A 13091-nucleotide genomic window follows, 5' to 3' on the forward strand; every position below is an offset into this window, starting at 1 on the left:
ATAATGCCTTCGATGTCATGATTATCTTTATATTGCTATTCCATTTGATTTCACATGCTTTGGACCTAATCCAGCAATGAGATCAATGCAGAACTGCAGAGAATCTTGTGGGGGTTTGTAGGTTGCACCTACATGGAGCCCATTAACTCCAAAGGATCTCATTGCAGATTTGAGACCAACATGGGATTAATCCCTAAAATTTTAATATTTGCCACTGTGTTACAATGCTAAGATATTAATTATGGAGATAGAATGTACAGAAATATTTTAAATGTTTTATATTAAAAGTAAAGAAAATGTATTTCTCTTTAGAAATATTGGGTAAAATCCTGACTTCACTGACATCAGTGGAAGTTTTAATATTGACTTCAGGGATGATTTTACCCTTCTATCTATTATGATCTCCCTGCTTAATTATATCACACCTATCACTTATCAAAAAAGCAAACATGATTCTGGGATGCATTAACAGGAGTGTTGTAGGAAAGGTAAAAGAAGTAATTCTTCCACTCTGCTCTGTGCTGATTAGGCATCAACTGGAATATTATGTCACATTTAAGACCACCACATTTAAGAAAAGATGTGGAAAAATTGGAGAAGGTCTAGAGAAGAACAACAAAAATGATTAAAGGTTTAGGAAGCATGACCGATGAGGGAAGATTGAAAGAACTTGGTTTATTAGTTTGGAAAAGAGGAGACTGAGAGGGGACATGATTGCAATTATCAAGTATCAAGAACAGTGTTACAAAGAGGAAGGAAAACAAATTGTTCTCTTTGACCTCTGATGATAGGACAAGAAGCAATGGGCTTAAACTGCAGCAAGGGAGGTTTGGGTTGGACATTAGGAAAAACTTCCTGTCAGGGTGGTTAAACACTGGAATAAATTGCCTAGGGAGGTTGTGGAATCTCCAACCCTAGAGATATTTAAGAGCAGGTTAGATAGACATCTCTCAGGGATTATCTAGAGGGTGCGAGGCCCTGTCGTGACTGCAGAGTATTAGACTTGATGACCTCTCAAGGTCCCTTCAAGTTCTAGTATTATATGATTCTATGATTCCAATATCATGTAATAGGTGGTCAATATTGTTTCCTCAGATTTAGGTGAAGACATTGTACTTTTCTTAAAAGCCAGATTTTGATAAACATTCTTTAAGAATGTATGTGCATCATGTAAAGTAATATTGTGTAATTTTGGTCCCTGTACTATATAAGAATTATAGTCTTAGATGATGTGATTATGATTACAGTATATTTTTTAAATGTCCTTTATACCTCATCCTATGATTCATTTTAATGTTACAAAGCCTACATCAAAGTACTTCACTATTTAATGTTTCCTTGTTTGATTCACAGATTGTGCAGGCCATCTCAAAAGGAACAGAAGGTGACTTTTTTGTTCATTACATTTTTATGGACAATGAATTTGAGCTCCCAACTGGAGCAGGATTGCAGCTCCAATTTGCTTTGTCTGGAATTGCAACTCCTGGAGCCAAGGCTGGGGTGAAGATTCAACAAAAGAACGTGAGTCTTAATTTCTGTCGTGATATTATATTTGCTTAACAAATATACCAGCTCCTTTGGAAATAAAGCAGAGATATTACCAGGTTGCCAAAGCCAATATTTTGGGCATATGAAACATTTTGCATCTGGTCTATATTTTGGAAATCAACCAAATGAAAACCTTGAGCCTGAGCACTCTTGTACATTGAGAAAGTTTAGATAGATCTTTGGGCACATTCCTATTTGTCAAATATTTTACTCACTGTGGTTTAATATAATCCTTTTACTGTGGAAAAGTCTCTTCTTACTGGATTTAAAATTCATGAAGCTCTCCAAACAGCCATTTTTTATTCAAAGTATTTCTACATTGGGAACAGCTTCAACTACGAACCAAGGTCACTGTTTTGGAGATGTCTTCCCCCCTTACCCATATTTGAGCCCCACAAATATCACTTCCTTTTTCCTTTAGGCTCTTTTAGCGTGTCTTAGGGATCACATTTTATTGAATAACAAAATTAAATGGATAAATTAAATAGATCTAGTCCAGCAATATGAATAAGAATAGGATGCTTACACTGATATTATCAGGCAACTAGTGGTTCTTTAGGGAATGGAATACAGGCAGTCCCCGGGTTACATGGACCCGACTTACATCAGATCCCTACTTACAAACGGGGTGAGGCAACCCCGCACTAGGTGCTTCCCCCCAGCAGACCAGGGAGACGCGAAGCTAGCGCCCCTCCCCCAGCAGACCAGGGAGACGCAGAGCGGCTTTTCTCAGCAGACGCCTCAGCTTGAGAATAAAGGACTGAGGGAAGTGAGGTGTGGGAGAATAAAACTGAGCTCTGGAGAAATGTTTGGCTATGGTTTCCCCTACAATATGTACCAGTTCCGACTTACATACAAATTCAACTTAAGAACAAACCTACAGTCCCTATCTTGTACGTAACCCGGGGACTGCCTGTATATAATTTTGTCTTTGTCCCATAGATGCAAGCAGATCTGATCATTAAACCCTCAATGGCAATTGAGTTTATAACTCATGTGGGAGTGAACATCCCTGCATTTGCTAGAAGTGGTGTGGAGATGATCTCCAACATCTACCATGAGTCTGGAATTGAAGCCCAGGTTGCTTTGAGAACTGGCCAGTTAAAGTTCAGCATTCCTGCTCCAAAGACTCCTACCAAACTCTTCAGCTTCAGGTATTTGGACCTGGATAAGAATATTTTCTCTTTCAAGATTGCATCCCCTTTTCTCTCTTGCTTTTTATCTCTGAGGCCATGTCTCCACTTATGCACTGGAGGTTGATTTTCTGGCATTCAATTTAGTAGGCCTAGTTAAGATCCACTAAACTGAACACTGAGGGTGCCTCCAATTGATGCTGGTGCTCCTTGCAGTTGTGAGGAGTAATGGAAGCCGATGGGAGTATTTGCTCCTGTGAGCCTCCTACTGTGAAGATGGTGCTAAGCTCAGCTTAAGGTATGCTGACTCCAACTACCTATTTTATATAGCTGGAGCTGCATACCTTAACCCAACCTTCTTAGTCGCATGTAGACCTGGCCTGAAAGATAAATCTAGTACTGGATTTTATTTTGATGGAGTTTGGCTTGTTTTTTTTTCTTTTGGATGTGTTTGTTTGCTATTCTGGATATATCACTACTACTATAAAGCTAGGGGGGTAACTTCTTTCTAAGTGGCTAAGTCTACACCAGTACTTTACAGCACTGTAATTTTCTGACTCCAGTGTATGAAACACACCCTATGAGTGAAGCATGTTACAGCTTTGTAAAGCATCAATGTGAACCACGTTACAGCATTAGGAGCCACGCTCACTGTTAACTACTTCCTTTGTGAAGGTGGTTTACTTAGAGCACTAGATCTCTCTCCCAGCACTTGTGCAGTGGCCATACTTTCCATTTAAATCACTGCCGTGGCTGCATTTCAAACTTTTAATTATAGCCAAAGCTAGTGTAGTATAGTAGTCAGAGCAGACGAGGACCTGGAAGTCAAGTCTGAAAGGTTCCTGAATTTGTTGTTAGCTATCATAATATTTGGCAAGACAACCTGTTTATGCAAAAATGTCCCCTCTTATAAAATGTTGGTAATAACAATACATATCTATAATGAGCAGTCCTGTAGCACTTTATAAGCATTTGTGGGCAAAACCCACATCCTCAGATGAGCAGAGGAAGAATCTACTCCTCTGAGGAAATGGGTTTTACCCATGAAAGCTCAAGATACAATATATATTTTGTTACTTTCTAAGGTGCCACAGGACTACTCATTTTTAAAGTTATGGACTAACACAGCTACCCTTCTGACACCTTTAATACATATCTATGTGATGGGATGATAATTATCATAATCACTTTTAGATTCTAAGATGAAAGGATTTGTATGCACACAGATAATTATAATTATTCCATCTTTTTCCCCTCACTAAATGTTATCTCCAAAGTCCTGATTTATTTAAACTTATAATAAGTATATTTTTTAAAAAGTTGCTTGAATAGTAATCTCATAAACAGGAAAATTACAGGAATATTTAGATATTTCTTGAGAATAACTAGATTTATTTTTCTTTTCCAGTAACACATTACATTTGGTCTCTCCAACCAAAACTGAAGTGATTCCACCTCTGATTGAGAACAGAGAGTCATGGACATCTTGCAAACCCTTCTTCATTGGTCTAAATTACTGTACTAAAGTAGCTTACTCTAATGCCAGCTACACAGCTGCAGCACCATACTTCCCACTGACTGGAGAAACCAGGTAAATCATTTCATCCTTGACTGTATCTCTATTATGGCTGCAAATACATATTTCTTTTTTCATATACTTAAATAACAGATAGGAAGGATCAATTCAGAAACAAAATTGTTGGGAATTCAGGTGGTTTATATCCTTTGCTATACTAATTGGATATGGTAATTACTAATATAGGTGCCCTTTTCCTCATTCTGAATTCTCTAGGATTGAAATTGAACTACAGCCGACAGGGGAGGTAGAGGAGTACTCTGCAAATGCTAACTATGAGCTACAGAGAGAGGAAAATGACCTGGTAGACACTTTGAAATTTACCACCGAGACAAAAGGTAAGAATCTAGAGAACAATCAGATTTAGCTTTTTTTTGAATTGTGACATTGCTATGAAGAAAAATAGTTTTAAAAGATCAGCATTGCTATTTAAAACATACAGATCAATTGTTGTACCCAATTGCTCAGTTTTATGTAGATGAGTGTTTCCAGTGCATAACTGTTTGAAGGACCATAGTTATATTTGGTACCTTAAAATGTTTAGGGTATTAAATAAAAAAAATTGATATATGAAAGCAATAATGAAGGGAAATTACAGTGAGCATTGTAAGCAAGAGAAAAGATGCATTGCTAGGTGAAATATTAAAATAAATGGCTAGTCAATAATGCAAAGAAACACAGAAAATCTGTTGCAGAAAAAAGGAGTTGCACCAATATCAAATCGTATGGAGACAAACTGAAGGAGAGCAGTGGTAGATAAAGAGAGAGAGATCAGAGACATAAGTAAAGACAATATAGCTGCTCCAGCAGGATGGATGAAATCCCTAGACATTTGAAAGAACAAAGAGAGCAAATTTCAGTTTGAGAACTCAAATTGTGCTCTTCACTATCTGCATTAGACATTTGAGGTAATGCTATTTTCAAATGCGTATTTTTTTCTCATCCTTCCTCCCATAAATCCTAAAAAAGGACCTCTCTTAATGTTGCATTATTCAGGTACAAGACAAAGTGAGGCCTCACTAACCTTCAGATACAATAGAGACAAGAAGATTTTGACCAGTGATTTTCAAATTCCAAATTTTGATATTGACTTCGGTACCAACTTCAGAGTCAATGATGAATCCACTCTGGATATGAGGGCATATACCTTTATCTTAGACATCAGTAACAAGAAGATTCCTGAAGTTACTCTTACTGGTCGCATAAGGTAATCCTAAAATCCTCTTAGATTTTCCAAAGATTTTACAACTAGCTGAGTGTTTTTTCAGTAGGGTTTTCAGGAGTATGTTCTTCTAGATACACAAAGATCTACTTCTGTCTCTACTCAAAACCCTCTCTTAAAAATATACCAGCAAGTGAGACCCGTCGTTGACCGGGCAAAGTAATTTTGCTTAGATTACACTTCTAGGAAAGATCTAGAAATTAAACATATGTAATAGAAAGTTTATTAATGTTCTTGCAAAAGGGAAGTAAAAGAACTGTCTTAAATTTGTAGGATTTAAACTTCAAACATTCTTTATTTTATTCAATTATTACCATACACAGTAAATTTGAATCAGAAACTCATAAAGCTTCCATTACTCTTTCTGTAGCTAATTTGAATTATTTTGTGCACAAAAAGGCTTCTTCCTCATGTGGAGAGGAATAACTCCTGTGCAAAAAGCCCTCTCTTCTGACGACCTACTGTAAACTTTCTTGCGCAAGAACGGGTTTGTAGTGTGGATGCTCTGCAAGTTTTTGTGCAAGAACAGGCATCTTGCGCAAGAATCCTGCAGTGTAGACATAGCCTGAGTGTTTACTGAGTTGTTAAAAAAAAAAAACTATTCCTGATACTATTGTGAGTTTATCCTGAGTAAGGATAAAATACTAATTTGGCCCATATATCCCTAGACCGACAGAGCTCTACAGTAGTATTATAATAATCTTCCTTTATCAGTGAGTTACAAGGAAATCAATGGGATTTCAATGCACTCATCAGCTCAAGGGCCAAACTCCTAGATCCAAAATAAACCCATTCTTTATACCACCCAGAATTCCTTTTTTACAGGTCTAAATGCTTTACTGCTCCTGAAAAAGTGCCAGCTATAGCATAGCCAAACAGGTGATGCTCACGTTTGCTATCATTTTGCTTTCACAGATATGATGGGAAGAAAGAGACAGTGCTGGGAGGTGTCATTTCTATCCCTCGCCTGCAGACTGAACTTAGAACTGAAGCATTGCTTCATCATCCACCAAATAGGTTTTCTCTTCAGATGGATTCATCTGCAACAGTTTATGGGAACTCGATCTCAGAGACAGTTGTTTTCAGATATGGTATGGGCATTTGGCATGATTTAGAAACTTCACTCCTATGTGAAAGACATACTTATAATCTCCTGTTACGTCTGTTATCCAGTACCTCTCTATACCCAATAAGCCATACAAAAGTAATGTGATTGTTAATTTTCCTCCTTTCCGCCCCCCTCATGATTTTCAGATAATGAGAAGATTGAACTAGAGTGGAACTCAGGCACAAGCACTGCACTGAAAAAAATGTCTGACAGCTTCCCTGTGGACTTTGCTGACTACCCGAAAGCTTTACAGAAGCATGCCAATGAGCTGCTGGACCGGAAAGTGGCTAATACAGATATGACATTGCGGCATATTGTCTCACAACTCATTGTGGTAAGTGTGAATATTTCTTCTACAAATATTACAGCTTCACTACCCTGAGGAGCACTTGTGAATAGATCCAGGCATTTTACTGGGACTACTTGTGTAAATATTCACCAGTGTGTTTAAGAGTTGTATTATCAGATCCATCTGCTCCTCTCCAGAAAAGCACTCAATCATGTGCTTAACTTTAAACCTGTGGGTAATCCCACTGACTTAAAGCCAACACTTATTTCATATTACTCTGTAAGACACATCCACTGTGTTATTGCAGGCAACCCATACCTGGCTGCAGAAGACATCCAAGGATGTTCCTTATGCCCAAACTTTACAAGATAAACTAAATGGACTGCAGGATCTGAACATTCTGCCTGTTATTACCATCCCGGAGGAACTCTTTCTGAAAAGGTAAATGGGGAAATAAGAACAGTCATCACAGGGAAAGGAAACTGAAAAGTTTTTCAGGAATTTCTAATTTAAAATGTGGGTTGACCTTGTTTTAGACAATAGAACATAATGTTCATAACAAAGAATGTTAAGAGGAGTAATACATATGTTGGGTCTGAGACTCAGCTAACGTCCATTGGAGCTGATTTACACTACCTAAGATCTGGTCCATCTCATATCAGTGTATCATGCACTTCATATCCCTTAGCAGACAATGAATAGTTTTCTTTTATGTTTTCTCTTGCTGTGATAACATGACGCTCATGTTAGGCACAAGCATCTTCATTGCTTTCAGTCTGTTCCTGGTCTGAGTATGGGTGGAGAACCAAGTGATCTTTCTCCTGTGGTCTTCTTATCAACTATGCCTATAATTATAATAGAAATTTGCTGTCCTACACTACGTTTTTGTTAGCCATTTCTATTGTTCGTTTCTTAAAAATCACAACTTTGTTTGGGGTGCAAGAACTTTCAGACTAACATTTAGTTCCATTCAACAGCACATGTTTTGTCTAGCTAATCTATTTGTCTTGGAATTTGTACCATACCCACCCCTGTGGTATCTCAATGTCTTTAGGACCATATTTAATCTAACATACAGTAAAACTCCAATAGCCCGGCACCCAATTGTCCGGCACTCCCGATACTCCAGCATCAAAATGGCAAGCGCTCCCGACCAGCTGACTGAAAAGCCAGCCACTCAGTGCATGGTGCCGGCTGTACCTGGACCCAAGCATAAGGTTGGGGCGGGGGGGAGGGAGTGGGATTGGGTTACAGCACCGAGAATAGTGTTTTGCTCCAGGGAAGGGAAAAGGGAAGGAGAGGGGGAGGGGGATTGGGTCCCGGCCAGCTGATTGAAAAGCCATGCGGCTGTACCGGGACCTCCTAATACTCCAGCATATCCGACAATCCGGCACCACCTAGGTCCCAAAGGTGCTGGATTATCGATAATCTACTGTATTTTCTGATGCCGGTAAGGTTCTAATATAATTACAATTCTTGTGCTTCAGTAAAACTGTTTTGTAGACAATGAGACATGCACTTTTGGGTACGTCTACAATAGGAAACTATAACATTTCAAATAATAACTCTCAAATTAACTATTTATGTATGTCTGCACTAGAGGGGAGTCTTGAAATTAGTCCGAGGCAGGCTCCCTTAATGTGAATGTGCTACCTCGACTTAGAGCCCCAGGAAGCAATTACTTTGAATGACTCTGGGGAGTAGTTATTTCAAAATAGCAGCAGTGCAGCACCCATACTACTGCTATTTCAAAATAACTATTTTGAAATAAGCGCTATTCCTTGTGGAAAGCAGAAGTTATTATTTCGAAATAACCAGCTCGTTATTTTGAAATAACGGGCTTGGTAGTGTGGATGTCCCACCCAGGGCTTCCCAGCAGACTCCTGGATGCCTCATGGCCCTCACCTCTGGGGCTCTCTGGTCTCGCAACATCCATGGTACTTCTGGATCATGGATCTTGCTGGACCATAGTGTCCCAGATTTGGGAGCTTCAACTTGTAGTATCATGATCTTTCATGGGTAGAACCCTCTTCATTAGTACAGCTTATCTGATTAAGTGGATTTTACTTACAAAAGCTCATGGTACTGTATATTTGTTAGTCTCCAAGGTGCCACAGGACTACGGGTATGTCTACACTAGCCCCCTAGTTTGAACTAGGGAGGCTAATGAGGGCGACCAAAATTGCAAAAGAAGCAACCTTACTTCGAATTACCACTTAAACTTCATGGAATGTCATGGAATGAGGTTTAACTGGTAATTCAAAGTAAGGGATTTATTTCAGAATCGCCCTTCTCTGCCGCGTCTATACACGGGCAGTTATTCCAGGCTAGTCAACTTCCAATATGGTGACCGCCCAGGAACATGCTAATGAAGCACAGTATATTTAAATCCCGCGTTTCATTTGCAATTTCGGTCGCCCTCATTAGCCTCTCTAGTCCAAACTAGGGGGCTAGTGTAGACATACCCTACTAGCTGTTTTTAAAGTTACAGAATCACATGGCTACCCACAAAGACAGTCATAGGTGCCAACTGACTTTGTCAATATTTTTCCAATTCTGCAGTGGCATGTAGAGCACAAACAAACAATCATTTACAACAGATAGAATAATTCATGTGACTATAGCCCTTTTTTACTGTTTCAATTTGTTTATGAATTAGTCTTCACGGACACATTATGCAAACAATTTCAGCCTATGGACAATGGAAACTTCAGTTTGACTATTCATTATTAGTGCTGTAGAATTGATCATTAGATTATGAGTATTAATATTCTGGTTTCACTATAAAGATTCCATCCCTGATTGTTCTAGCCAGAGTGTACATGCAAAATAGCAGACAGTCTCTGTTCTAAGTATCATAGGGTATGTCTACACAGCAGGGCTAAAGTAAAATTAAGATATGCAATTGATGTAGCTAAAGTTGTGTAAGCTGAAATAACTTAACAGGGATTCAGGCAATGTCTACACAGCAGGAAGTCGAAAGAAGAACACTCTTCTTTTGACTTCCCTTACTCCTTGGTTCATGGGGCAGACTCACCATCATAGTACCTCCAGCTGGCAGTCCTGGGAATTAGCTTGATGACTCGTGGATGCCTCCCTCTAACTGGTGTCTCCCTGTTTTCTCTTTCACTACGGCATCCGCTTCAGGACCCTGGTCTCCAGCAGTGCCCACACACTGACTGAGCCCCCCCTTCCAGGGGTTGGTAATTATCCTGCCTGCACTCCAGGGTCCTCCCTTCCCCAGGGAAGACTTGCCTCAGTGACCTACTGCCAGTCTTCATCTAGCCCCTGCCTCAGGCGAACTGCAGTCTGTAATGGCCACTCATCACTGGCAAAGGGGTGTGGACCTGCTGCCCCTGCCTACCATGACTGCCTCTCTACAGCCCTAGTAGCCTCAGTTCAAGCCTTGCAACTTTGGAGCTTGCTTGGCTAGAGTTTCCCCAGCTGTGCCTTCCTTCCCCAGCGATGATCTACCTCCTAGAAGCTTCCTGCTTCCCTGGTTGTCAGGCCACTACTGCTCTCTAGCCAGAACAGCAGTCAGTTCTTCTTCTCCCTCCAGGAGTCCTCTTTATATAGCCTCAGCTGGACCCTCATTAGCCAGAACTGCCTCAGCTGGAGCTTTGCTCTCAGTCCTTGCTCAGGTCTGGGGTTTTGCTCTTAAAGGGCCAGCAAGTGCAGGGCAAATGCCCTGTCACACTTGTGAAATGAGGGTTACTATGAGTCAGAGTAAGAAGTCCTCCAGCTCAATATTATTTCAAAATAAAGGCTTAGGGTGCAGACATGCTCTTTATTATTTCGGAATAACATCAGTTATTCAGAGATAAGGCTGCTGTGTATCCATACCCATACAATCTAAAGCCAGGTTACAGAAACAGATACAAAGAACAAAACAAGGAACTTGTCTAATGTACAGATCTTGTAAATTACGGTGAAATTTCTTCTCATGTTTCTCTATGCATAACAATAACTATATCCCTACTGCCACCAATCTTTCCTGTTTCCAGGCACCTGATTGGATGTCTGGAATGCTTTAAGAAAAAAACCTGATTCTAAGAGATGAGTAATGAGGGTATACTTGTTAGTATGAATTTTTGGATGAATAAATGTTTTCTAAAATTTATTAAGTTTTTGAGATATGTAAATATTTTAAAAAATAACCAGCAGCTATCCAAATGCTATCAAACATGTAATAAATAATAAATAATACCCTTCATGTAACACTATACAAACATATCTCTTTTATTCACAAGAATATGATCAGATCCCTGTTTCTACTGTTCTGAAGCTCATGTTCTATACATTTGGCAATGATACAGATTGGATCTCTATAGTCCAGACTTCCATTATCTGGCAACATCTGTGGTCCAGCATGCCGGTGGGTGCTTCCATACTGGAGCTCTCACTGGGAAAAGCTGGACCCCATGCCTAGCAACTTCTCCCCTGCCTTTCCAGGGCTTCCAGAGTTCCACAGACAGATCATTTGATCGTTTGTGGTGCTCAAGCTCAGGGAAGAAAGGGGAGAAGCGAGAATGGGAGGGGGGGAGGTGCACAGGGAAAGAGGCTGGGTGACTGCAGAGCCCTGCAGCCAGGGATCAGAAGAACAGCCTGGCAGCCAGTGGCAGCAGTGAGGCCAGCATTGACTGAGCAGGAACTGGGTAGGGGCACTTGGGGGAAGAGGCAGGATGGCTGTGGAGTCTCACAGGCATGGCACAAGAGCACAGTCCCGTGGTGGGGGCCAGGAGTGCAGCCGCGGGCCTCGGTGCATTGCTGCAGGACTGTGTTTCTGGCCCCTGACTGTGTGGCTCCATAGCCATCCTGCTTCTTCCCCTGAGCACACTCCCGCAGTCCTCACTCAGTCAGCGCCAGCCTCTTGTCTGCCACCTGAGCAGAGCCCCGCAGACAATAGCAGCAGAGGGGCTGGCATTGACTTCCCCTGCTCCAGCAAATTCCCCAGTTAGGAAGTGGTCATAAATGCATATTCTAATACCTTCATTGCTCCATCTCTGACACCCATTCCCATGCCACCATCTCTGTTCATTAATGTTTGTAAGCAGATTGAGCTCTTCAAATAGCAGGTGCAAAATATTAATTAGAATAAAAAACCAGGATCAAAATTGTCCTAAATTTAACAGTCTTGTGTGCAGTTCCCTTGGAAAAAATAATTAGAGAAACAACCAGCATGCACTTTTTATTGAGCTTTGCACAAAAAAGTATAGGCCCTGCCAGTGACATTCTCCTACTTAATCTCTCAGCATTCATGTCTGTTAAATAGGTATAACAACACTTATACACCTCACTGCATAGAGGTTTAATTAGGGCATGTATGTGGTGTGCCGACTAGATTAGAGGTGGGCAATAAGTGGTCAATGGGCTAGGGACAATTCTTCAGGGTTAGGCTCTGGTGGGTCCCTGACACTTTATTTACCTTACTGTTCCTGGACTAGATGAGGATGATGGTTCTTTCTGCCCTTAATATGAATGTATCTATGAATGACTTCATTATTATTACTTATTAGTATTGCTAATTACTACTTTGTGTGGTTCACAGTTTTACATAATGGTAACAATGGGCAATTTTTGTGTTACAGTGATGGCCGGATCAAATATATTTGGAACAAGGACAGTGTTACAATTAACATCCCATTGCCATTTGGTGGAAGATCGTCACATGACATAAGGCTGCCAAAGATTGTAAAAACACCTCAGTTGGTAATGGAATCAATTGGGATAAATGTGCCATCTCAGGAGTTCCAGCTTCCACTCTTTACTGTTCCAGAGTCCTATCACCTCCGTGTGCCTTTATTGGGCACTTTAGAGGTTTCCACAAATGTATACAGCAATTATTACAACTGGTCTGCATCTTATGCAGTGGCTAACACCACAAAGAATGTTTCCAGCTTGACAACTAGTTATCTGATGAAAGCTGATTCTGTTTTCGACCTCCTTTCATATAGCATACAAGGTAAGAATTTTTGTCAATAGTGTTGTACTTTTAAATCTACTGTTAAAATGTCTATACTTTTATATATAAAAAAAACCAAGGAGTCCTTTGGCACCTTAAAAACTAACAGATTTATCTAAGCTTAAGCTTTCATGGGTAAAAAACATTTAGCCAGATACATACAGTTTCCATGTATCTGATGAAGTGGTTCTTACACACTAAAGCTTATGCTGAAACAAAAATATTAGTCTTTAAGGTGCCAAAGGACTCCTTG

General features: G+C 40.1%; 1 protein-coding gene across 1 annotated transcript in view; it reads left to right on the forward strand.

Moving 5' to 3' along the window:
- The window catches only part of APOB (apolipoprotein B), a 47004-nt gene that overhangs the window by 18951 nt on the left and 14962 nt on the right, over window positions 1-13091 (forward strand). Inside the window, exons 17-25 of the mRNA XM_075923425.1 lie at window positions 1354-1521; window positions 2491-2702; window positions 4090-4272; window positions 4474-4595; window positions 5254-5464; window positions 6395-6570; window positions 6734-6921; window positions 7184-7317; window positions 12465-12838. Of these exons, the coding sequence (XP_075779540.1) occupies window positions 1354-1521; window positions 2491-2702; window positions 4090-4272; window positions 4474-4595; window positions 5254-5464; window positions 6395-6570; window positions 6734-6921; window positions 7184-7317; window positions 12465-12838 (1768 nt within the window). The remainder of the gene's footprint in view (window positions 1-1353; window positions 1522-2490; window positions 2703-4089; window positions 4273-4473; window positions 4596-5253; window positions 5465-6394; window positions 6571-6733; window positions 6922-7183; window positions 7318-12464; window positions 12839-13091) is intronic.

The sequence above is a fragment of the Pelodiscus sinensis genome, chromosome 3, assembly GCF_049634645.1.
Source record: "Pelodiscus sinensis isolate JC-2024 chromosome 3, ASM4963464v1, whole genome shotgun sequence".
NCBI lineage: Eukaryota > Metazoa > Chordata > Testudines > Trionychidae > Pelodiscus > Pelodiscus sinensis.